Source organism: Heloderma suspectum, chromosome 7 (assembly GCF_057233095.1).
Source record: "Heloderma suspectum isolate Gila_16-S chromosome 7, 16-S_ref, whole genome shotgun sequence".
NCBI lineage: Eukaryota > Metazoa > Chordata > Lepidosauria > Squamata > Helodermatidae > Heloderma > Heloderma suspectum.
Window position 1 is genome coordinate 30,630,566 of NC_139464.1, and position 26,459 is coordinate 30,657,024.

General features: G+C 43.0%; 1 protein-coding gene across 1 annotated transcript in view; it reads right to left on the reverse strand.

Annotated features, from left to right (window-relative positions):
- Nucleotides 1-26,459, reverse strand: part of DGKI (diacylglycerol kinase iota) — a 259,847-nt gene that overhangs the window by 183,742 nt on the left and 49,646 nt on the right. The window contains exons 2-6 of the mRNA XM_084811723.1: nucleotides 22,552-22,660; nucleotides 14,527-14,622; nucleotides 12,375-12,449; nucleotides 7,221-7,277; nucleotides 2,666-2,731 (exon numbers count right to left, since the gene is read on the reverse strand). Coding sequence (XP_084667849.1) covers nucleotides 2,666-2,731; nucleotides 7,221-7,277; nucleotides 12,375-12,449; nucleotides 14,527-14,622; nucleotides 22,552-22,660 — 403 coding nt within the window. The remainder of the gene's footprint in view (nucleotides 1-2,665; nucleotides 2,732-7,220; nucleotides 7,278-12,374; nucleotides 12,450-14,526; nucleotides 14,623-22,551; nucleotides 22,661-26,459) is intronic.

Below are 26,459 nucleotides of genomic sequence, written 5' to 3' on the forward strand. Positions count from 1 at the left end.
TATATGTATGTGCGTACACACCACTGTTCATCCTATTAGATTTCAGAGCAGTTTGCAAAGGACACTAGTATAGTAACAGCAGCAGATAAAATACTAAAACATACTAAAAACAAAATGTTAAATGCCTGGGTAAATAGAAATGTTGTGAGCCTGAAAACATTATGACTGCATAGCAAGAGTCCTTTTCTGGAATGACTCAGTCCAATGGTCCATTCGTCCACAATGTTAATGGGCCTTCAAGCTAGTTCTCCAAAGCCTCAGGCTCTGTTCCTTCCAAGTTCTGTATTTAAGGTGCTTTAGCCCAGTGCTGGTTCGTGGATTTTGCAGGCCCACAGATATGGTACCCCAAGAGTGTGGGGAGGGGAGCTAACTGAGAGAGGCAGGACATGCAAACTGAGAATTCTTTGGCTGTACCTCATCTTCTTAGATACTCTATGCAAAGTGGAAGTGGCAAAACTGTTAGGGCAGGGGCGAGGGGGGCTGTTTGATTTGAGGCCCTGGCAAATGCCTAAATCTGCTAGCCTGGTCCTGCTTTAACTGGAAGTAATGCTTATTGAAACCTGGACCTCTTACAGGCAGAGCATGCTCTCTGGCACCCAGCTACATACTCCGCCAACCCCCCTCCCACCCCCATGTTTAATAGCATCCCTATGCCTCCTGCCATTAGCAAACGCCTGCATGAGACATGTAACAGGAAGCTGGTGTTTAGAGATTCAGTGAAGGGACAAGCTTAAAAAAAAAAACCTTTGCATGAACTATACAGGGTGTTTCAAAAAGATGGACCCGATTTGAAATCGCTATATCTCTGCAACCACGAACCGCTCATGAATGAAACTCTTACCACTTGAAAGGGTGGGGCATAGAGTTTCAAATGATTACTGCTAGATGCCTCTCTCAGCGCACAAACAGCCTGTGAAGATGATTTATCACATCTATCTGCATGTATATATGTATGTGCGTACACACCACTGTTCATCCTATTAGATTTCAGAGCAGTTTGCAAAGGACACTAGTATAGTAACAGCAGCAGATAAAATACTAAAACATACTAAAAACAAAATGTTAAATGCCTGGGTAAATAGAAATGTTGTGAGCCTGAAAACATTATGACTGCATAGCAGGCTTCAGTCATTCGCAAGATGGCGACCCCGCAACCCAAGGCACACTACCTCAATGTTGGATAGACCTCACAGGACCCAAAGATCTGGCGCTACACTCTTGCCCCCAAGATCTCCAGACACTACACCCTGCGACTTTTTTTTGTGGGGATACATCAAAGAACATGTTTTTGTGCCACCATTAGCGACTAATCTGGATGACCTCAAAAACAGAATCACGGCAGCGGTGACTTCAGTGGAAGAAGACACTTTGAGAGGCGTTTGGGACGAATTCAACTATTGTCTCGATATTATCCATACAGCAGGTGGAGGGCACACAGAGCATTTATTAAATGGTTAGTAAAACTTGATAACTCATTAAACCGTTTGTAACTTTTGGTGTAATTGTAACATGTTGCCATCGTGAAATATACTGCTTTGAAATTGGGTCCATCATTTTGAAACGCCCTGTATAATTGGTACATGTTGAAAGATCAGAGGTTTAAAAAGGGAGGGAGGGAGGGAGGGAGGGAGGGAGATGGTAAAATTATCTACCTTCAGAGAAAAATAATAATTCAATGCAGGCTGAGAGGACTGGATGACATGAAAGGCAAAGATGCTGCTTGGAGACAATAGGGCTCTCATTCCTTTCCATGATTCTTTAAAATTGATTTTTCAAATTTGCTAACCAGAGAACTGAGGTTACAGTGAATATTAAGGATGAACTGCACATTTAAGCAGTTTGGAAAAACCCCAAATTAATAGCATTTGTGAATATCATATTGCTCCGTTGCTATTGCGGATTGTGGAATTCTCAAATGCCTGGCCTTGTTTCTGAAGATGACAGTTGCCAACTTGGACAGCTTTAAAAGAGGATTAGACTAATTCCTGGAGAATAAGGCTATCAACAGCTACTAGTCATGATAGCTATATATTATCTCCAAGATCAGAGGCACTGTGCCTCTCGATACCAGTTGCTGGGGAACATGAGTGGGAGGGTGCTGTTGCACTCATGTCCTGCTTCTGGGCTTCCCATAGGCAGCCGGTTGGCACTGTGAGAACAGAATGCTGGACTAGATGGGCCTTTCGTCTGATTCAGCACAGCTCTTCTTATGCACACGTTAGCAACACTACACAAGAAGTTTGATGTAATAATACCTATGATCAGATAAAGATTGCTTTTTGGGAATATGCAGAGTTGGGGGTAGAAAGAAATGAATTGAAGGCCTTGAAAACTAGATCAATTTTTTCATGCTTCAATTCTGCTGGCTGGGGAATGCTGGGATTTGTGGGACTTTTTCTGTCTAAACATGCATTCTGTCTAAACATGCATTCTGTCTAAACATGCACCCTAAGTTTATACATTTTTAGTGGGTGGGATGAAATTCTGGAGAAATAAAATATGGAGCAGTGCAAACCCATGGAACATTAAAGGAAAAAACAGGGAGAAACCTCTACTCCTTGAAGAGAACCAACTGTTATGATGCTACTCCACTGGAAGAGTCAACCTGAGGGCTGAATGCATAATTGCTTCACAAAACTTGAAATCTGGTGGATCTTAGTCCTACCTTTCCACACTGCTTACACTTCCCTTCCTGCCGCCGCCTGTGCACCCAGTGATGTCGAACAAAATTCTGCAGAGGGAGGCAGAACAAGGAAGGAATAAACTTCATAAAAACAAAACACAGACCCATGTCAAAGACAGGCCTTTGCATTCCAACCCACATCGCATATGGCGGCATCAAAATCGCCCATGGCATTGCTGAAAGGCAGCCACAAAGCAAAAGAGTAGTAGCAGCCAACAATTCTGAAGAAAGAGACATTTCAGAATTGAAAATAAAAGAAGACTGAAGACATTTGGGGGAACTTTTAACTTTTAGTATTCAAGTTGCTATGCCTCTCGGTTTGTTTGTGTTTTAGGCTATACCCGCACCAGATGTTTTTCAAATTATTTGCCCCTTTACTCTCCACTGTCTCCTAGCTCAGCCTTCCCCAACCTGGTGCCCTCCAGATCCGTTGGACTACAACTCCCACCATCCCCATCCTGCATGGCCATTGTCCATCATCCCCAGCCAGCATAGCTATCAACCATGCTGGCTGTGGATGATGGGAGTTGCAATCCAACACCTGGGCACCAGGTTGGGGAAGACTGTCTTGGCAACTTCTGTTGCATGCTTACCCTACTTCCTCGGTCCCACTTCACGTTCTTGACTCTAACCATTAGGGCCAAACTAGACACGAAGGCAGCAGATCCATCTCTTGACTACCCTGTAGGGATGGGTGGACTCGAACTAAGGGCCTTGCAGGAGTTGTGCTGCATTCCTGGTCTTTGAGACACTGAATCTCTGAGGGAAACTGTAGGCCTCCTCAAGTCTAAGCACCTTTCTCCAACCTTCCCCTCTGTCACTGCCATTTCCTGTTCCTAAGTAACATTTTCCCCTTCCTATTAGGAGACTTTTGCCTGGTCTTCAGATGCAGCACAATATGGTGAGAATGAGGTGGTGGTAGATGGGCTTTACCACTTGGAGCTGCAGATAGGAAACCACTTTAAAAAAAAATGCTCTCCTACTGAAAAACACCCTGCAAGTGGAAAACTAAAACTGTGGAGAGCAGACTGGACTAGAACCATTCTCCCTGCTCTGCTAGTTCCTTTGGTTTTTACCTGTAGAGAGTCTTTTACAGGGGAGAACATTCCAAAATGGCATCTCTCTCCCATTTGTCAATCCCTTCTATCAGGTCAGGATTCTTCCACCTCGCTCGGCTATATGTGTAGGAGCTTTTTGACATGAGCCTGTTAATTGGCTGTTAATCCTCTGTATCTACTTCTGCTTTTGTTGCAGAATTGAGATCTCAGCACTACACAAGGAGCATTTCCTTTCCTGCTTTTCCACTATATAACCTCTAGGTAGCACTGTGGTATAGCAGAATAGCAAATACACAAGAGGAAATTGTACTTTCTTTTGCTTTCACAATTAAATGCCGCATTTTCCCTGCTCTAAAAAAATTCGTCGAAAGTGCTGATTAGACACAGAAGTGAAATTGGAAGGTCACAGTGTCATCTAAAGAACCTGTAAACAACCATGAGTAGGGAATGACAAGAGCATGATAAATACCTCATGTCAAAAAGCCCTAAGACAAGGCTGTTGCATAATAAGGGGCCTACCACACGCAGCTCACTGTCCTCCCATCTTGTTTTGCCCCACCTGTTCCTGCTTTATTTCCTGACCCTAGCAAGTGTTTCCCTGGTCCACATTATTAGCAGCCCCCTTTCCGCCACTGCCGCCCCATTTCTCTGACTGCCCCTGGCTCCTATACCTGTACTACTTTGGAACTGACTGAAGCTTGTCCCTCTGACCTCCAGTTGCATCTTGTTCCTCAGTCAGACACTTGGGCCAAGACTACTTCAATTGGAAAAGGCTGACCCTCTGAAGAGGCAGGCTCTCCTTCTCTCTCCCTGAGAGGACCTAACCCCATCAGGTAGAGTGGGGTTCTGGTGCATGGAAGTCATTTATTTATTTATTTATTTCATTTGTATACTGCCCAATAGCAGAAGCTCTCTGGGCAGTTCACAAAAATTAAAACCAAAAGCACAGGATAAAACAATACAAAATATAAAAGCACTGAAACCACAATATAACAATACAACCAGAATAAAACCTAGCAGCAATGCAGAGATTTAAAATACAGATTTAAAACACCAAGACTAAAGCTAAAAGACTGGGAAACTAAAATGCTAAAATGCCTGGGAGAATAAAAAAAGTCTTCACCTGGCGCCAGAAGGAATACAACGTAGGTGCCAGGCGAACTCTGTAGGGAGCTCATTCTACAGCCAGGGTGCCACAGCAGAAATGGCCGTCTTCCTGGGGCCACCTCACTTCCTTTGGCAGGGGCTCATGGAGAAGGACCGCTGAGGATGTTCTTAGGGTCCAGGCAGGCACATATGGGAGGAGGCGATCCTTCAGATAACCTTCATTTGGATAAATACTTTGTAACTGATTCAGTTACTCCTGGGGATGGGAGAACACAGTTGTGGAATGCTCTCCCCAGACAGGCTCATCTGGTGCCTACACTGTGGTCTTTTCGGCATCAGATGAAGACCTTTTTTATTTTCCCAGGCTTTTTAGCTCTTCAGTTTTAAAAATGGTATTAGTGCATTTTTAGATCTTTGCACTGCTGCTGGTTTTTATCTTTGCTCTACTTTGAATCTATTATGTTTTTAATTTATGGTTTTATATTATAAATATAAAATAAAATATATGGTTTTACTATGTTATTGTATTTTATGATTTTAAGCTTTGTCTTGTAAACTGCTCAGACAGCTTCAGTTAATGGATGATATAGAAATATCCCCTGGACTGCAAGGAGGTCAAATCAGTCAATCCTAAATGAAATCAACCCTGACTGCTCATTGGAAGGACAGATACTGAAACTGAAGCTCAAATATTTTGGCCACCTAATGCGAAGAGAAAACTCTCTGGAAAAGACCCTGATGCTGGGAAAGACTGAGGGCAAAAGGAGAAGGGGACGGCAGAGGATGAGATGGCTAGATAGCATCACTGATGCAATGAATATGAACTTGAGCACGCTCCGGGAGAGAGTGCAGGACAGGGAGGCCTGGCATGCTATGGTCCATGGGGTCACGAAGAGTCAGACACGACTGAACGACTGAAAAACAACAACAATAGAAATATAATAAATAATAAATACATAAATATTAAATAACAGGACCAGAGGTGTGTGTTATATATGGGTGTGTTTCTAACAGCACAGCTATTGATGAGGGCGGAAGCCGAAACATTCAACTTAAATATATTTTTGAATACTCTGTTGTTAGTCTTTCTATGTGTGGGTGGGTGTGCCTGTATGCATGGGTGGGTGTCTGTGTGTGTGTGTATGTATACATATATAGATGATAGAGATATAGAGATATATGGACTATCTGGAATTAAACCTGGAAACTTTGCAACAAAACAGTGCAGGTGATATAGTTATATTTATAAACTCTGGTCCTGTTATCCCATCCCCAGGGGCAACTGAACCAGTTTATTCAAAAGACAGCTAAGGCAATTCTACACGTTATCTGATAAAGACAAATCACATGAAAAATGTCCATAGCTGTTCCCTTTCAAACTGATTCTGTTGCCCCGGAAGAAGGCCCATTAAGAAACACATTAGGACGGCCTTCCCCAACCTGTGCCTTCCTGGCTGGGAAAGTTGGGAGTTGCAGTCCAACACATCTGGGGGACACCAGGTTGGGGAAGGCTGGGTTATTTATTATTATTTATTTATTACATTTATATCCCACCTTTTTTCCTCCTTAAGGAAGCCCAGGCAGCATACATTATCCTCCTCCTCTCCATTTTATCATCACAACAACAACCCTATGAGGTAGGTTGGGCTGAGCATCTGTGAGCTTCCATGGCCGAGTGGGGACTAGAACCCAGATCTCCCGGCTCCCAGTCCAACACTCTAGCCACTACACCACCCTGGCTCTCCTGTGTGGTGTAGGCCTTGAACTGTTTCAAGTGCACCTTGAAACGGACATTTCCTCTTCCCTTTCTTCCTGTGCTGGTGCAGAGCTCCCTGTCTTCTTTCCTCAATTTCACCCTGTCTCTACCTGCTAGCTATCACAGAAGATGAGGGAGAGGGTGCACAAGAGGACTGGGGACGCCAAGTGGTAGTGGAAGCTACTGCTGCCTTGGAGATATACACTAGGGATGTAAGATAATTTCATTTTTGCTCACAAGACACATTCAAAGCTCAGAATGCTAGGGCAAGCACGTGTCTGCCAAAAATATTCCCAAATTGGTGAACATATGCTCGTGTTTGTCCCATTCCCGATTCTCAGTTCAATTTGTGCAAATGTCCAAATTTGCGCACATTTCCTCAGTAGACTAAATCAGCCCTGCTTTAGTCTACAGAGGAAATTTTCCCATCCCTAAATGCATAGGAGCATGCTCTGGTGTGCAACCTGGTACCTGACCACTAGGGAGAAGTGAAAATATTACAAAGAGGAGGAAATAGTTTCCAAAGCTCCAGTGGATCTTTCCCCCAAAGAACGGCGTAGCTACGCAGGGACAAATCTCCACAGAGGCCCAAGGGTAACATTCACAAGCCACTCACCTCTCTCGGAGATCTAGAACTGCCTTCTCGGAAAGTCGGCTTGCACCGGAAGTTAATCTGCCACATAGGAAGCAAAAGAACAGGAGTAAAACTAGAAACCAAGCAGTAGTGATTGCAGAACAGTCCCCATAATAAAACAAGGCATCCCTATTCCCTACTAAACAGCTGAAAGCCAGAACAGACAATGATAATGTTTACAAACTCACTTGCGTGTCGTAACAGATCATACTTTCCACGAAAACCTTTAAACCTGCCAGTCTTTGATATTATGAACAAAAATAGTGCAACTGAAGTCAAAATAAGTACTGAATGCATGTGATGAAGTGGAGGGCCACCATTCACTTGCCAGCTAAGCTTTCAAGTCAGACACTGAACATAATTTGCACATCATTTCCATTAACAAGGGTATGTGCTCCGAGCAGTGTCAGATGTGCATTTATATTGTCAGAATTCAAACAATATTGTAGGTTTGGTGCTTAAAAACAGACATACATATATGGAACGTATACTTCTGGCGGTTTTATGTCTCTTTCAACGGCGTATTGAAGTTTACAATACTCCTGGAAATTATTAGAAATACACTCTTCTTCCAGTACATGTGTCATAAAAGGAAATACCACTTCTGATGTGATATATGCCCTCTATTACCAACTGAATATGTTGTATGTCCTGTGTGATATTCAGCCAGGAATTAGACGTTCTGAGAGATATGTGGGCCCTCTTCAGAAATCTACACACACACACACACACACACACACACACACACGTTCAGTTAATGCTAGAGACAAAGTAGAATCCTGTGGCCCCACACCCAGCAGCAGTAAGGTGTAAGAGAGCCTATGCCACTGTATTGGCCCCAGGACCGTAGCCAAGTCATTTGTAGTGTTAGAGGGGCCTAGAGATCCATAATGCTTGCTTAAGTTCATTATTGGTGCAATTCCCATGCTAGTAAGCCCCTGCGCATGTGCAGATGAGTCAAGAGGCCAAGAACAGCCTTCTCAGAACATTCCTTGCTAATGAGGAGAATGTCTTATCACTGATGTGCCTGGGAAACGAAGTTTGTTTACAGGGGGCTGTGCTTGAGAGCCGAACACTGCTGGCCTATGCTGGGAATGGATGCTAGGGGCGCTTGCTAGTGTCGTGCTGCCTCATTGCTGACATGTATGGTATAAGACCCATTTAACCCAATGGCTCGTGGTTCAGAAAAGCTGTCTAATCCACCCATTGGGTGCGCCTGTATGCTGTAGGTTACCCAATAAAGTCTCCTTATAAGTACACCTTTGAATCTGATTTATCACTATCTTGGCACCTCTAAGAGTTCAGAGCCCACGGCCGGGGTGACACAGCCACCCAAGACAATCAGGGTTCCCACATGTATGGCGGAGTCCTAGGTGCACGCATCTGTATGCATGCATGCCCCATTCACACTACAACCCAATGTGTGGCAGCCGGGGAGTGGCCCCATTGATCAGTGGTCACATTGGCAGGAGGCTAGTGCACACTGAAGAGGGCAATGGCTGCCCGCAGAAGCTGCAGCCCTGCCTTTTTCTCCTCCTCTCTCATACAGTAATTCCTCAGAGGCCCCTCCACGTGTCCTCATCAGGGCCATCTGAGGGTGGTGTCCCATGAGAGGGCCCTTTCTTTCTGGAGAAATCTTGTCCCCAGAAAGGTTCTCCCGGCACTGAGTGAGATATATTGTCAGTCCTGGGTGAAGGTCTTGTTATTTCTCCCAGGCCTTTCAGTCCATTCAGCTTTTGATTACACATTCTCTCTGGCTGTGGCTATCCTTTAGCTGTTCTCTTTTGCTGTTTTACTGTATTTTTTATTTTAATTGACTGATTTTTTCTTTATATCCTTTGTGGACAGCTTTGAGGGTCCATGACCTGAGAGGTGGAGTGTGTGTGTGTGTGTGTGTGTGTGTGTGAGAGAGAGAGAGAGAGAGAGACACACAGAGCGGGAGGGGGAGGGGGGAGGGAGTGGTGGGAGAGGGAGACCCCAGGTTCCCTCTCTCATAATACTAGAACCTGAGGTCATTCCATGAACCTGATTGGTGAGTTTCAGGACAGATAAAAAGAAGTATTTCTTCACACAGCGCATAGTTAAATTATGGAATTCACTTCTACAATGTAGTGATGGCCACCAATTTGGATGGCTTTAAAAGGTGATCGGACAAATTTGCTGAGGAGAAGGCTATCAATGGCTGTTAGTCATGATGGCTATATGCTATCTCCAGTATCGGAGGCAGTATGCCTATGTACCCCAGTTGCTGGGGAACATGGGTGGGGGGTGCTGTTGCACTCATGCCCTGCTTGTGGTTTTCCTGTGGGCAGCTCGTTGGCCGCTATGTGAACAGAATGCTGGAGTAGATGGACCCTTGGTCTGATCCAGCATGGCTCTTCTTATGTTCTTACATTCTGAGAGAGAGAGAGATTGTACATACACACACACACACACACACACACACACACAAATAGGTATGCTGTTAAATCACCTTAATATGAATGTTGCCATTCCCACAAGCAGTAGGTAATGAAGTTGAGTGGCGCAGGAAAACCACAGCATAAAGACATCATCCATGGCCAACTTTTGGTATTAGTAAATGCTACCATGGAAGTATGGGAAAAGATGATGAGACGGCAGCCATATAATTTTCTCACAATAACTAGTTCCAGCTAGGATGACCATGTGTCCTGCTTGACAGAGAACACTTTTATATTTGAAGGGCTGTCAGAGGACAGTCCTCTCTTTGAAAGCGTCCTCTCTTTGAAGGGCTGTCCAGTGCATATCCCGTTTAAAGATAAAGCACCATCAGAAGGGAGAGCAGGGGCTTTAAAGCTGCCCATCTACACTTAACACCTGGACAGCAGACTGGGCAGACACACACAGGTCCCCCGATCACAGTCATCCCCACCACAGTGAGATTGATGTATTGCATTTCTGTTTAAATGACAACAATTATTTCTAAATCTGCATGTATACATATAAATTAGCAGACGCAAATTTTATGGAAATATGTGTCTCTCTTTTTTTTCTGGTCCTCTTTTTGGGTGATGTGTAAGTGGCCAACCTACTTTAGTGGCCATTAAACCCAAATATGAAAACTCATTTAACCAAATCCTCAGAAGATCAAAAAATAAAGGGACTTGGAAAAAATACTGACTTCTTTTGACCTCTCTTCAGATTTGGAGATTCCTATTTAAAATGGAATTACTTGCATATTGTATGTCTGCAACTACAAAACCTATTAAGGGTACAATCCAATGCATGTTTAGACAGAAAAAAGACCTGCAATTCCCAGTATTCCTCAGCCAGCCAGCCCCACCCCGCAATTAGTTTGACCCCTTACTTATTGGCTGGGGGAATGCTGGAAGTTATAGGACCTTTAAGGCACAATCTTATGGATGTTTAGACAGAAAAAAGTCCTTCAACTCCCAGATGGCTAGGGTATGCTGGGAGTTGTAGGACTTTTTTCTGTCTAAACATCCATAGGACTGCACCCAATTTAAGTCACTTTGTGAGGGGGTATTTTTTAATGAAAGTTAGGCTTCTGTGATCAACAAAATATAAGCATTCTGGAGCTGTTGTGTGACCTGGAGGATGCATGTCCTTGCTCAACATTTTATGCTGTTAAGCTTCCTCAAATGCTCCCCTTAAGCTTTTGACCCTTCTCTAGATCTGGTTGAGATAGGAAAGCTTTCTAAATTGTAAACATGTTGTTTAGAATACATCTTCCCTAGACCCTGGGCGTTGAGCCAAGCAATGGATTATGTTGCAGCCACACGATAAAATTTAAGAGAGATTTAAATGTGGGATTGACCTTGGGTTTTCTTTCCTTTATGAACTAACTAACCTGGCTATTCTGGGGTCTTTTATGTCTGTATGCATGTGGCACTCTTTGAGATGCCATCAATAATGGATCTCTAGGAAGAAATTATTCTCATTCCTGGTAAAGATCAGAAAGAAAATCCAACCAGTGTGCCTTTTTAGAGGCCCCTGCTCTGCTAGACTATGATGAAGATTTCCCCTTGCATAATATTTGTTTTAAGATCCCATTTGCGTTTTGATCACACACACACACTTTTAGAATTCCACTTCATGTATCTGAAAAAGTTGACTCTAGACCACAAAAGCTTATGCCACAATACATGTTAATCTTTTTGTTCTTGTAGCTAATAATAATAATAATAATAATAATAATGTTCAACTGTTTGTTCTCGCTGCAAAAGAACTAATACAAGTACCTCTCTAGATTCATAGAATTATTCGCAAGACAGTTATCCTGCATGAATGTCTTGGCAATCCATTCCCTCTTGGATTTAAAAGTTTTTATCTCTGTGTAACATAAAAACCTTCATACTCATTCCCAAAGACAAAAAAAATAGATCAAAGAGTATTTTGGCACAATAAAGACCAATAATTTATAGTGGCATGAGCACAAGACTAATTCATCAGATTGTATTCAACATCTTGACTACAAAAACACTCATGCTGTGAAAACTGTGTGATGGTGCAATCTTATACTTGTCAATTTAGAAGTAAGCTCACTGAGTTTAATGGGGCTTACTCCTAAGTGTGTATAGGACTGCAGGCTTAGGGCGCAGTCCTACACATGTTTAGACAGAAGAAAGTCCTACAACTCCCAGAATTCCCCAGCCAGCTTGAGGAATGCTGGGAGTTGTAGGTCTTTTTTCTGTCTAAACATGCATAAGATTACACCTTTAGTCTTTAAAATGCCACCAGACTCTGTTTTGTTTTGTTTTTTTTCCTTTTAACACACCCAATTTGGCTACTGTTCTAGAATTCATCCCTACAAAAAGACATTACCTTTTTTTTCTTTTTTGGAGCATATGATGGATTGAGAATTACTGTGGTGGGAAAGACCAGGCATTTGGCCTTAGAGACTGAAATGATTTATATATTATACCGATATACTATTTCCTTTATTTCTAATGTTCAGGCTATGGCCATCCTAGGAAATGGAAAACCGGGGTGGGGAGGGGGGACAAGGGGAATGAAATGGAACAGCTGGAATCCTGAACAGCAGCACTCCGCCCTGCAACAATTTGTTGCAGGTCCCACTTGTAAATAAATATGAATGAATTTGTTTAAGTTTGGTCATTGCTACAAATATTCCAGCAGGTGGAGCCATCTTACCTTTTCTAACTGTTCCATGCAGGCATTGTGCACTACAATTTTGCACGCAGCGCACTTTCTTCGAAGAGCTGACTTCTGAAATATTACCAAAATAAATACATACATTAAGTGTCCATAAGCTTGTCAGCACAGGAGGAGGTCATTTCTTAGGATGTAAGCACTTTCTCATTTGAATTGCTGGCGGGGTCAGGGGGGTATTTGTTATTACCCTGTATTCAAGGTTTTCTGTCACTGGCTGACAAACTGCAGTTGTTTGTTTGGTTTTTAAATAGAAAAGCTTATATCCTGCTTTTCCACCTATAAAGGCCTCCAAGGCGGCTTATCACATTTTTTTAAAATCCATTATAGAAAAATAGCATTAAAAATAACAAAAATGCAGAGCAGCAGTAGGTAGCATCCATAGCTAAGTCAAGGAGCGCATGAATTATGAACAATGCCATCCCAGGCTAAAATTAAATTAAATGCTGCCTACACTTTGGGCAAATGGAAAAGCTTTTAACTGCTGCTTAAAAGGATGGCACCAGAGAAGTGAGATTACTCCCCCTCTCCTCCAAGACAGTGTCTGATTGGTTCTGAGCGCTGCTAATCAAAGTTGGTAAAGAAAAATATTATAATTTAAAATGGCACTCATGGGGCAGTGGTGGCGTTTTCCTTTAGCCATGCCACAGCGTGACAAGAGGAAGAGGAGTCAAAGCCACCACATAGGTAAAAAAAATTAAAAAGGGCTGGGCTGGCTGGTTGGCAAGGCGACAGGAGGAGGCTAAACAGGGGGAGGCCACTCTGGAAAATATCTTGCCCGGGGGGGCCTCAAACCAGGCAGCACCTCTGTCCAAACAGCACATCATGGTTGGGTATAGCTGCTCTTTTAGCTTCCCACAATGACCCAGAGCAAGGCCAGGCTCAGGGCATTGTGGAAAATTTTAATGGTTGCTCTACTCAGAGTCCTCGCCTCAAACAAGAAGTAGAGGCCCAGGGCAGTCATCAGCAGTTGGACCCTGTCAGGGCCTTGGGACCCTGGCAACTGCCCAAAGATGCCAGATCACAGACCCCAGCCTTGATCATATCTCAAAATCTGGGTGCCACTACAACTACTACACACCAGGCCCATCCCCAGGGGCTGCCCACCTCACCTCAGATGGTGAGAGCACCAGGGGCAGAGCCTCAACAACAGTTTCCGGTCTGTCATAGGAAAGAGTAAATACTAATAAGGAAGAGGCCTTTAAGGTAAACAGTGCAGTGGTTTGGAGGCTGCTGATTAAAACCTTTGCACATGTTTGCAATTTGACAACATTTCTAATCCAACCTTATGGAATTCAAACATTTTCATTTTCTGAAACTGAATTCTCCCAAACAAACAAATAAAGCACAAGACTTTGGCTGATACATTTTAAGGCAAAAAAGTAAAAGTAAAGGTGTCCCCAACCAGTCGTGTCTGACTCTAGGGTGTGGTGCTCATCTCCATTTCTAAGCCGAAGAGCCAGCGCTGTCCGAAGACGCTTCCGTGGTCATGTGGCCGGCATGACTGAACACCGAGGTGCACGGAACGCTATTACCTTTCCCTCCAAAGCGGTACCTATTTATCTACTTGCAATTTCTTGCTTTCAAACTGCTAGGTTGGCAGAAGTTGGGACTGAAGACGGGAGCTCACTCCATCACGCAGCACGCGGGTCTCGAACTGCTGTCCTGCCGACCTTCCGGTCTGCAATTCAGCGTCTTAACCACTAAGCCACCGCGGCCCACATTTTTATTTTTATTTTTTTTAAGGCAGCAGCATTTAAACATCAACTTGCTAAATGCAAAACGTTTGCAGGATGTTCGGGGTATTTTTCCTGAAATCCTGAAAGCCCATGGGAACAGTCACAACTTCACCCTCTTCCTACTGAATGTGTTAATTTGATTTCATTCCATTTATTTCATTTCTATACCGCCCAATAGCTGAAGCTCTCTGGGTGGTTTACCTAGATTAAAAACCATTAAAAATACATTATACATAGTATAAAAAAACCATTTACATACAAACATATAAACAGACAGCACACCCACAGACACACATATATCTAAACAATTTTAAACGATCAGCAACACTGATTCATTGTACATCCATGGGATCATGTCCATGGTGCTACAGAAATTATGAAAATACAACACTCACTGAGAACTTGACTTGGCAGCTCTCATCCCCTAGATAGCACAGGTCCCCGGAAACATTCGTCTCCAGCCAGAGATGTTCACCATTCACTGCATTTTCCTGAGAGAATAAATGTATACATTTATTATTTCTTAAATTGCCTGGTGTGGATCACCCTTCTGCATATTATTACTATTGTTGCAGTTGTTGTTGTTGTTGTTGTTGTTCTTGTTGTTACTACTCTTATTAATTTCATTTCTATACTGCCCAATAGCTGAAGCTCTCTGGGCAGTTCACTCCAATTCACAAGATAAAATACAGCATAAAAAATTAAACATACCCAATTTAAATAGCTAAAAACAATTTCAGTAATATACAGAACTGTTCAGACAGCTGACATAAGTGCCCCCATCATACGCTATTAAATGCCTGGGAGTAGAAGACAGTCTTATCCTGGCACCGAAAAGATGACAGTGTTGGTGCCAGGTGAGTCCCAGTGGGCAGATAATTCCACAATCGGGGGCCACCACTGAAAAGGCCCTCTCCTTTGTTGCCACCTTCCAAGTCTCCCTTGGAGGTGGCACTCGGAGGAATGCCCCAAATGTTGATTGTAGTGTCTGGGTAGATTCAGGTCAGGAGAGGCAGTCCATCAGGTATTGCGGTCCTGAGCCATGTAAGGCTTTATAGATTAAAACCAGGACCTTGAATCAGGCTCAGAAACATACAGGATATACAGTAGGATGTCTTTTAGAATTATGGCCCAGGTTCTCTTTACTAACCTGTCTTAGGCTGCAACAATCTCATGCACATCCACTTGGTGTACATGAGTTTGTAAGCCCCACTGAAAACAGTGGTTCTTACTTCTCAGTGAATGCGTAAACGATTGCGCCATCAGGTGGAAATTACGCACAAGATTGTGCTGTTTAAAAAAGACTTACACAAAATGAGGGAAAGACAGAGAGCTCTGTTGTTTTATAAAGACCAGCTGAAAGTCTCGAGGTCCAGATTTGGAAACTTTGGGTGTTTGCTTTGTTGTTTATTACATTTTCATCCTGTTTTTCCAAGTGCAAGGAGCCCTGAGGGCAGCTAACAACCATGAAGTGCATTTTACAAATGATAAAATATTGCAGATGCGTTGAAAACAATGTTCCATGTGTGAGGATCCTGGCTGAACCTTACCAATATGAAAAAGCTTATTTAGCATACTTCCCTATTTGTCTCTTTCTAGCCTAAATATGAAAACTAAACTTTGGAACCAGCTTTGATGGAACAACAGATGATAGCAGCATTTAGATGATCATATCTTGGCTTCATAAGATGAGATATGAATTAGCCTTTTCCCTACACGTGCAGCCCCTGCTCCTCCCTTTGTGCAAGCCACAATTAAATCAGGAAGTCTCTAATTAAACACAGTTTCCCATTTCATCCAAACTGGGAAACTATGGTTGCTAGCTTCAGAACATGCTAGTAGATAGCACCAACTTAGTGGCTTTAACGTCCTGGCTTGTTTTGAAGCTGGTAATTATAGCTTCCTGCTTTGGACTAAATGGGAAACTGTGGTTTGTTAGAGACATCCTGGTTTGTTTGCTCACACTGCAAAGGGATGAGCAAAAGGGCTGTATGCATGGGGGGAAAGTCCCATTCATATCTTGGCTTATTAAGCTGAGATATAATCATCTGAACCTGTTCATTCTCTCCATCCAACAACCTTCGGACACATTCATAATGCAAAATGATGGGTGGGTTTAACCTTGACATTGTCATAAAGCATGTATCTCAATCATTCCCATATGCATAGATCTAAGTGTACGTTTTCCATTTGCCCCATTCAACATCTCATAAGGCTCAGAAGACAGTCCACCATTCACTGTATTGTATTGTAACAGATGCAAAATAAAGCTAGATTTTAGCTGATCCTATCAATTCTTTGTTTTTAAGGACATGAATCTCACTGAATGGAATAAAATTGAAAAGAAAAGAAAAAATACTCAAGATTTCTCACCTTTACAGACCCAAAAGGCAGATCAGAAAGCAAGAAATACTGTTACCAGGTATAAAATGCAGGGTCAAATTCATCAGTAGACAGACATTATTTGCCAAAGGCATTACATGCTACTCTTCTGAGACATGCTATGAGGATTGTGAATGGTCAAAGGTAGTTAAGGGTTTGGTTTTCACAACTGACAGATGGCAACTCCAGAAGTCTGTGCCTTCAAAAATAAAAAGTGTGGTTCAGGAAGAAGCTGTGTGCTTGTACTCCTTCCCTAAAACTATTCCATGACCACCTGGCCTTTCCTTGGAATTTCAAGGCTTTATTTACAAACCTGGCAAACAATCATGATCCAAAATAATATAGCTTCAAAAGGATTCTGGTTTCCATCCCACCCTAACACAGCCTTAATCACAGAGGAAATTTATGATGTGCTGTTTTAAGCAAAGGGAATAAAGAGGGATCCAGATCTGTAGCATGATGGAAAATGCATTGACCATGCCTGACATTTTGGCTTCTGCACTGAAAAAATCATGAATTGTATTACTGCTTTTGAGCCAGATGGTGTCCAACAGCAGATTGCTTACAGATCACCTGCACAGTCAACATTTTTTTTTTATTTTATCATTTTCAATAACCTTGGCAGTTTAAATGTGCTGAAACCAGGAAATGCTTTTCCTCTTACCATTAAAAAGAAATGGGCCAGGCCGAGGTGAAAAACGACAGTGCTAACACCGTCGTCTGAATTTAATGTTGAACATATAACAAAAAATAATTTAGGTTTGAAAAAAGGCATATATGATGCAATCCAGCCACTATGGCCAATACATTCCAGTTCTCATATGCCAGGAAAAGACAGGAAATAGTGAAACAGAGTACCACGAATCCGAGTTTACCTACTTATGGTGCAATCCTATGGACGTCTACACAGAAATAAGTCCTATTGAGTTCAATGAGGCTTGCTCCCAGGCAAGTGAGTATAGCAGCTTTCCTCAACCTGGTGCCTCCAGATATGTTGGACTGCAACTCCCATCATTCCCATGGGCACCAGGGGAAGCTGGAGTATAGGATTGTACCTTAAGAAGGTAACTCAATAGGTAAACTTACCCAAACTCGAAAGGAGTAGTAAACTTTTTCTTTCTCTGTGAGTGTTTAAATACCTGCCCTGATTGTGCAAGAAAAAGTCTGGGGATTGAAGGGTTTTATGGCCCAGCAATAGCTAGGCTGTATCCGTCTAAATACTGAAGCATAGAAAAAGCTAGCAAAGTTCTCCTGAACCAGGCACAGCAAAGAACTCCAGAGACTCAATAAAGTCTGCCTCAGACTATTCCAGGATAAACTCTGTGATTGAAAAATATATTTTTCTCAACTGGTATCATTTGATAAAGGAAGGGTTTGGGTGCCAGTGGAGATACAGATAAAAAAATATTACATGGACTGTGGAAATGTTTCCTACTCCAGAAAGATAACCTGCACTCTTTCTTGCTGTCTTTCACCAAATACTGTAACTTGCCCTGTGAAGCTGAACTTGAAATATGTTGTTATGTTGTTTGCAAGAAAACTATGTAGTTTGCAGGGGAAAGGGGGACTTAGGGCACAACTCTATGCATGTTTAGACAGGGGGGAAAATCCTACGACTCCCAGCATGCCCCAGCCATCCATGTGCATAGGATTGCGCCCTTAAACAGGAGAGAAACAGGGGAAATGCCCATTGCAACCAGGCTGTCATTTTTATTTTTATTTTATTTTTGTAAGAGAAAATTTAAAACAATGTTGATATTGAAAAGAGTCCATTGGCTTTCAAAGCCTGCCTTCCCCTACCCCAGTTCATATTGTTTCTTTATGACTTCACCAGATAGATTTCTAAAGATAAAAATGGCCTACAACCCAACTGGGAAGACATTTCTACAACCCAATTGGGAAGACATTGAGTTTCTATTTTGTATATGTTCTTGAAAGGGACATGTAGAGGGACTCTCAACAGCCCTTATAAATTACAGCACCATTCCCATGAGGAAAAACTAAAAAGGGGTGTATTGCCAGGAACACATCACATCATTCCTCCAGAGAGTCCGTTATAGTTTCCTCACCCATTATAGGCACAATACCAGGTACTGTCTGTAGCCAGCAGAGCTCTAAATATACACCTTAGAGACTGTCTTCCTTAGTTATGTGCTGCCATCATGATCCCTATGATTAACCAAGGGAGCCCTCTCAACAACAACACCATGCACCCAGTCTGAATGACAAAAAGCTAGAGAGGCATCCTTGGTGGCTGTTTCATGGTCATGGAACTACCTCCACCTAAAGACACACTCAAGCTGAAGTCTATACAGTGTTAAGCAATGTAAGCAACACTACTATATGTATATTAATGCAAGGGTGGGCAACCTGTGACCTTCCAGATGTTGTTGGACTGCGACTTTCATCATCCCTCACTATTGACTATGCTGGCTAAAGCTGATGGGAGTTGCAGTTACAGATGACAGAGAAATCCACAACAGAATCAAATGAGTTCAGATTTCTATGCATCTGACCTGTGGATTCTGCAGCAGCTTTTCCTGAGTCCATGGGCTTGCGGACCAGTTTTTTCACTTTCCAGAATTTTATGCAAATTTAGTCATAGAAAAATACATAACATAAGAAACCATCAGCCAAATATGTGCATGCCCCCCCCCCACACACACACACACACAGGCTAAAGCATGAAAAAGCTCATTTCAGGAGGACTTGCACATTTGGGGGAGGATTTGTGCATTCGCGCAAGTGCGAACTTGCACAAATGCGAATTGGCACAAATTTGGGAAACTGGGAAAAATCCGATTCCACCAATGAGTAGATGACAGAACAAAAGGCACCTGACAATCTGTGAAATGCGGATGGGACAGATTTTACAAAATCCATACAGCCCTAGTTGTAGTCCAAAAACAACTGGAGCATCAGAAGTTGCTCACCTGTGTATTATAAGTGTCCTGCTTTGGACCCTCTAGTCCAAGGCTGCAGAACTTCAGGCTGAGAGCCAAATCTGGCCCTCTGGCTTGCCCAGAGTGCCATGCCCCCTTCCTCCCGCATTATCCCCTTTCCCACAATCACTAATTGTTTGGTGGTTTCCTGCTTTTATGTCGTTCCTCCCCCTGCCCCCACTGCCTCTGCCATTCTAAACAGTTGAAATGCCTCTCCTAAGGCTTAGTTACTGGCAGTAGAAGCTTTGAACTAAAATAGGCCAGTATTTTTGGCCCCATCCTTTTTGGTCTTCAGCCCTGCCCACCACTGGAATGTGGCCTTCAAAAGCTATTCCCTTCTGTTTTAAAAATTCTGTTAGTGTGTTTTTAGATCTTTACACTGCTGCTGGGTTTTTCTTGGTTAGTACTTTGGCTTCATTCTGTTTTCAACTTACGGTTTTATATTATGTTTTAGTGCGTTACTGAATTTTTCCCATGAAATTTTATTTTATTCCAAAATACATTTAACAAAATTAACAAAGTAAAGGCAACAAAAAGAAAAACATACATAATAAAATCTCTCCATCACCGAAGAAACAAATGTCATGCTATACATGACTTTGCAGCTGTATACAGTTACTGTCAGGAATTTCTTCACCTTAGACCTCTGGTAACTCCACAAGCTATGCTTCTTCATCTTTTGGAACCTCATGATCCTGGATTCCTGCATAAAGACCTTCTTAAGCAATTTATACAACTGCAAAGTCATGTATAATGTATAATTGGAAGTCTCCAAAGCTATCAACCAAAGAGCAGTGGGGTGATAAAATTTGGGAGATTATGATTATGTATAAACTTACTCAGAAATTGTAGCAAGCCAGGAATCTTAAGATTAAGAAAGATATTACAGCACCATGTTTTCCATTTATGTCCTGTGTGGAAGCTCTTCAAGCTTTTGATCAAATTCCAAACAAGTACAGCTGCCTATATTTTTTCTGACTAAGGGAGCAATCCTATGGCCACTAGACAGTGGCTAGACAGCCATAGGATGTGCTGTTTTCCGGGAACCAACCTCGGAGCCCGCACTCCAAGGGCAGTTCCCAGAAAACTGACCTCCCCCTACATCCACGTTGCCTCCGAGGCAGCACAGAGAAGCCCTGTCCTCTGCGCTTGGAAGAGGAGTGCAGAGCTGCCAAAAAGGGGTGGGGCTGGGGGCGTTCCAGGATGGGGAGAGCGTACAAACGTCTCCTCTCCCGCTCAGCCCCCAGCAGCTAGACAGTCAAAAATGGCTGTCTAGCAGAAAAAGCAGGGCAGGAAAGGCGCAGAGGGAATGATCCCCCCCCCATGCTTGTTCTGCCTTGCTTTGGATAGGCGGTCACCTCTGGGTTCGGAGGCAGCCACCTATCTAGTTAGGATTGCACCCTAAGACACACATGCACACAAAATAGCACACACTCTCACACTCTCCTTTTATATGCTCCTTAAATTGTATTTTTACTCTTTCATTAGGTATTGAGTTCCTACGTAGGCTGTTTTACTGTAGATCTTCCATACGCATATTGGTTATAGACAAAGAATTATAATTAGTAAATTGCTTTGTTTCTTTAGTGATTTTGATTTATTATTATGCACGTTCTTCGTCTTCTTTTTGTTGCCTTTATTTTGTAAACTTTATTTCAAAATTTTTAAAAAAGAAAAGAAATTCCTGACAGTAATCAGCAACCATGTTCCAAAACTCCTGTATTTTATGGTTTGAGCTCTGTCTTCTAAACCACCCAGACAGCTTTGGCTAATGGTGGTAGAGAATTGTAATAAATAAATAAATAAAATACTCTGAAATGGAATTTAGACCAAGGGCTGAAAGAGGTTCTGCACCCCTGGTCTAGTCCAGCATCCAGCATTAACAGGGACTGGCCAATGAGATCGTATTATGCCAGTACTTTTCCAGCTGCACTGGCTGCCAGTCTATTTCCAGGCCCTATTCAAAGTGCTGGTATTAACATTCAAAGGTCAGGTTATCTGAAGGATCGCCTCCTCCCATACGTTCCTGCCCACACCCTAAGATCATCCTCAGCAGTCCTTCTTCATGAGCCCCTGCCAAAGGAAGTGAGGTGGGTGGCTACCAGGAAGAGGGCCTTTTCTGCTGTGGCACCGTGGCTGTGGAATGAGCTCCCTAGAGAGTTTGCCTGGCACCTACATTGTATTCCTTCTGGCGCCAGGTGAAGACTTTTTTTATTCTCCCAGGCATTTTAGCATTTTAGTTTCCTAGTCTCTTAGCTTTGGTGTTTTAAATCTGCATTTTAAATCTCTGCATTGCTGCTAGGTTTTATTCTGGTTATATTGTTATATTGTGATTTTAATGCTTTTATATTTACATTGTTTTATGCTGCACTTGTTGTTTTAGTTTTTGTGAACTGCCCAGAGAGCTTCTGCTAATGGGCAGCATAGAAATGAAATAAATAAATACATCCCACAGGGGCCAGCTAGATGGTTCTGAGAAGCCCAAAAGCAGATCCTAGTGGCAACAGCCACTTCCCAACAACAACAGGTATTCAATGGTATTTATTTATTATAATATTTTTAGAGTGCCCCTCCATTCAATGATTGCTTGAGGTGATGTACAAATAAAAAGAATAAAACCCATAAAGCTACAAAAAGATAAGCAACTTTTTACATAATAAAACCATGTCCACCCTTGACTCTGGCCCTGCCTCTAACACCGTTGTTGCAAAGATAAGTTTGAAAGTGTGACAGCAAAGGATTCTGTAGTACTGGAAAAGAGGAGGCCAGTAATAAGTAGACTTTTTAAAATTGCCATTCAGGAGGAACAATTTCAGAATACAAATACGGCATAATAATCCATATCCATAATAAATTAATTACACATAACTGGAATAGGCAAACAGAATTTCCAGCCTGGGCAGGACTTCTCTGTCTTGACGAAGAAAAGGAATTCTATGGGATTTTCAACCATGCCACCCTGCTGATTATCTTCAGTAATTCACAAATCAATGTATTATTCTATGGTTGCTTGCATTCCACCCACCATAGATAAACATGTTATTATTGACAACAGTGTTAGCAAATACCCAAGATTTTACAAAAAGGAATACATACACTCCATTCCAGCGCCATTCTCAGCTCCTTTACTGGTCCATTGGTGATGGCATTGTTGAGGTTTTGAACAGGAGCCAAATGTTGAAGGCCGGACCGAGATATTGCTTTCCTGCAAGAGAAGAAGAAAAAGGAATCGTAAACGGCTGAAACTGTAATCGCGTCTTATTTTCGCCTAGTCATCTGCATGTAAGACGTGCTTGAGGAAAGGAAAATTTAATCCATTTTTCTCGCAAACTGCGAGGGCGCTGCATCTTCCATTGAATTCTTTAAAGCTGTGTGTGCTTGCTTGGGAGCAACCCCCAGTGTACCTAGTTAGACTTAATTCTGCGTAAACATATATAGCGGTACAAGATATTCAGTGCCGAGTTTGTGTCCATGATTCTCCAAGTGAGAGGCTGTTGGCCAGGGGTCGGCAACTTCTGCAAGTTGTAAGTTGCCCCCCAACCCCCCCCCCACTGCCGAAATTTGGCAGTACGGTGGCAGCAGCCAAAAAGCAGTAGCTTTGCTTGAAAACAAGGGACATGGAGAGGTTCCTCAGAATTACTTACCAATCAAAATTTATATACTGCCATTGCACAATAAAATAACGCTCAAAAAATTGTTTGCAACAAACAAAATAATGAAACAGCAAGCTAGAGTATCAGCGGTTCAAGCAAATGCAGTAATAGTTTGTTTCATAGCTACCTTTCCCTACAACAATACATTCAATACAAAAACAAGTGACTAAAATAGTAACAATAAAACAATAAATAGTATAACTGCTATCTCACAGACACTATATATCAAGGGTGGGCCACACGCATCTCCTGCCTCCCCCCATACTGCTTCCCAAATTTAGAATCATAGAATCATAGAATAGTAGGGTTGGCAGGTTCCTACAAGGCCATCGAGTCCAACCCCCTGCTCAATGCAGGAATCCAAGTCAGAGCATCCCTGACAGATGGCTGTCCAGCCTCGTCTTGAACGCCTCCAATGTGGGAGAGCCCACCACCTCCCTAGGTAATTGGTTCCATTGTCATATTGCTCTAACAGTCAGGAGGTTTCTCCTGATGTTCAGCTGGAATCTGGCTTCCTGTAACTTGAGCCCATTATTCCGTGTCCTGCACTCTGGGATGATCGAGAAGAGATCCTGGTTGTCTGTGACAACTTTTCAAGTACTTGAAGAGCGCTATCATATCTCCCCTCAGTCTTCTCTTCTCAAGGCTAAACATGCCCAGTTCTTTCCGTCTCTCTTCATAGGGCTTTGTTTCCAGTCCCCTGATCATCTTTGTTGCCCTCCTCTGAACCCTCTCCAGTTTGTCTCCATCCTTCTTAAAGTGTGGTGCCCAGAAGTGGACACAGTACTCCAGATGAGGCCTAACCAGTGCTGAGTAGAGGGGAACTAGTACTTCCTGGGATTTGGAAGCGATGCTTCAATTAATGCAGCCCAAAAGAGCATTGTCCTTTTTTGCAGCCACATCACATTGTTGGCTCATATTCAGCTTGTGATCGACAACAATCCCAAGATCCTTCTCGCTTGTAGTGTTGTTGAGCCACGTATCCCCAAACTGTGCATTTGGTTTCTTTTTCCTAGGTGCAGAACTTGGCATTTATCCCTATTAAATGTCATTCTGTTGTTTTCTGCCCAGCACTCCAGTCTATCCAGATCACTTTGAATTTTGTTTCTGTCTTCCAAAGTGTTAGCTATCCCGCCCAATTTTGAGTCATCTGCAAATTTGGTCAGCATTCCCTGCACCTCCTCCTCCAAGTCATTAATACAAATGTTGAAGAGCACTGGGCCCAGGACTGAGCTCTGCGGTACCCCACTCGTTACCTCTCCCCAGTTTGAGAAGGTCCCGCTGATAAGCACACTTTGAGTCCAATTCTGTAGCCAACTGTGGATCCACCAGATCATTGTTTCATCTAGCCCACTTTGAGCTAGTTTGCTCATCAGGATATCATGGGGCACTTTGTCGAAAGCTTTGCTGAAGTCGAGGTATATGCTGTCTACAGCATTCCCACGGTCTACAAGGGAGGTGACTTGATCAAAAAATGAGATCAGATTCATCTGGCAGGACTTGTTTTTGACAAATCCATGTTGGCTTCGAGTAATCACGGCATTGTTTTCAACGTGCTTCCAGATGGATTGCTTTATCATCTGCTCCAGAATTTCCCCAGGGATTGATGTCAAACTGACTGGTCTGTAGTTCCCAGGTTCCTCCTTTTTACCCTTTTTGAGGTCTGGGGGTGAAAGTGGCCCCTGGACCTCCCACAGCTGCCCACCCCTGCTATATATGATACATCGCACGCACGCACGCACACATGCACACCTTCTATCATCAGCAAAAGGCTTAGGCTAGGCCAGCCTGCTAGCTCATCCTGAACACGAAGCCACCGCTGCAGAAATGCTTCTTCGGTCTCAAGAGAGATAAATGTGACTTCCTGCAAATGCCACAAATGCTGTTGAGTAATGCATCACCCAAAGGCACTTCCAACACAGCTATGATGGAGTGCCAAACACTCCCCAGGCCAGTAACTTCAGCCTCAGCCTCTAATCCCTTTGGGGGAAGCTCAGCATGTTCACATTATAATGCCAAGGGCTGTGCATGTCCCTGCACTCATCCTGTTCTATTTATGGGTGGCATAGCTGCGTATGTGTCTTTCATCTGGGTCGTCTTCTCCTTCTGTCTGTCTACCAGTAAATGTAGTTTGTAGACTTGTAAGCCATTTTGCAGCCAAATTAATGTGCACCTAATGTGCATGGTATACATGCCCTTCTCTCGCCAGTTTAAATGCTTCTGTAAGTCTAACTACATTAGACAAATATGTCGCTGTCTAATAGCAATGGTGCCTTGCTTGCCCTAACAAATGATGTTGTTGAGGAATTACTGTGTTTGTAAGTAACCGAAAAAATCTATTAACATTATTTCTAATAACAATAATAATTTAAAAAACTGAGATGGCACAAGAGAGGACAGTCAGATCCAATTTGTACTGCATGAATTGGCTCTGAAATGTGCAACTAATTGTCAACAGGGCTGGGGGGGGGGGTCCTACAGAGAGAGGCAGTGGCAGCTTCTGTGAGTAAGGATTTCCTGGTCCTCCATGTGCCCCATTCATGGAAGGTGCTGTTGGCTTTTTGCATAGAACACCGCACATAGAAGTAGACCAGCCAACAGCTGCATGAACACCTATGTTGCACTTGGCAGAACTGATTCATAATGTGTTCATGTGGCCATTCTAAAAAAGAGAATAGACAAGCATACGCTACTTCCCAGGACATTTGGCCACATGGAGAGGAGCCTGAGTGGCACCCCACCTCACCCCGATAGTGCCAATACTTGAAAAGGTCTTGCTGCACCATTCAGACACTCATTCCTGCCTTTATCTGACTCAGAGTCTGTGAATCTGTGGGCCTTCAGATGTTGCTGGACTCCAAATCCCCTGAGTCCCAGCCAGCATGAGCAATGGTCAGGGATGATGCATAGCCAATGGTCAGTTGTAGTCCAGCTTCCCATTCCTGATCTAACTTATGGGGGCTGAAAGGTGATTAGATATAGACAGACAGACATTCTGATAAAGAAAGCTTCCTCTTCCTGCCTACCCCAAGGTGCTGTCTGAAGCAAGTCACTTCACCTTGTCATACAACAGAGCTGGCCCTGTGCTTCTTCCTCTCCCCATTATTGTTTTGAACATCCAAAACTGAGCCCATGCAATCTCTCCTTATAGGTACACATGTCTCTCTCTGGCTCCCAATAGTTTAGAACATCCAATGCCACTGTTCCAAGAAACACACTTAACAAGCATCACTTCTGCTTCTGCAACAGAAGCCAACACAGCAGGTGTGAGTGACAAGGGGAACTCTGTTCCAACTGCAAGCCATTATAACTACACATTCAAACAGTAACCCAAACCATGGCAAAGTGTGT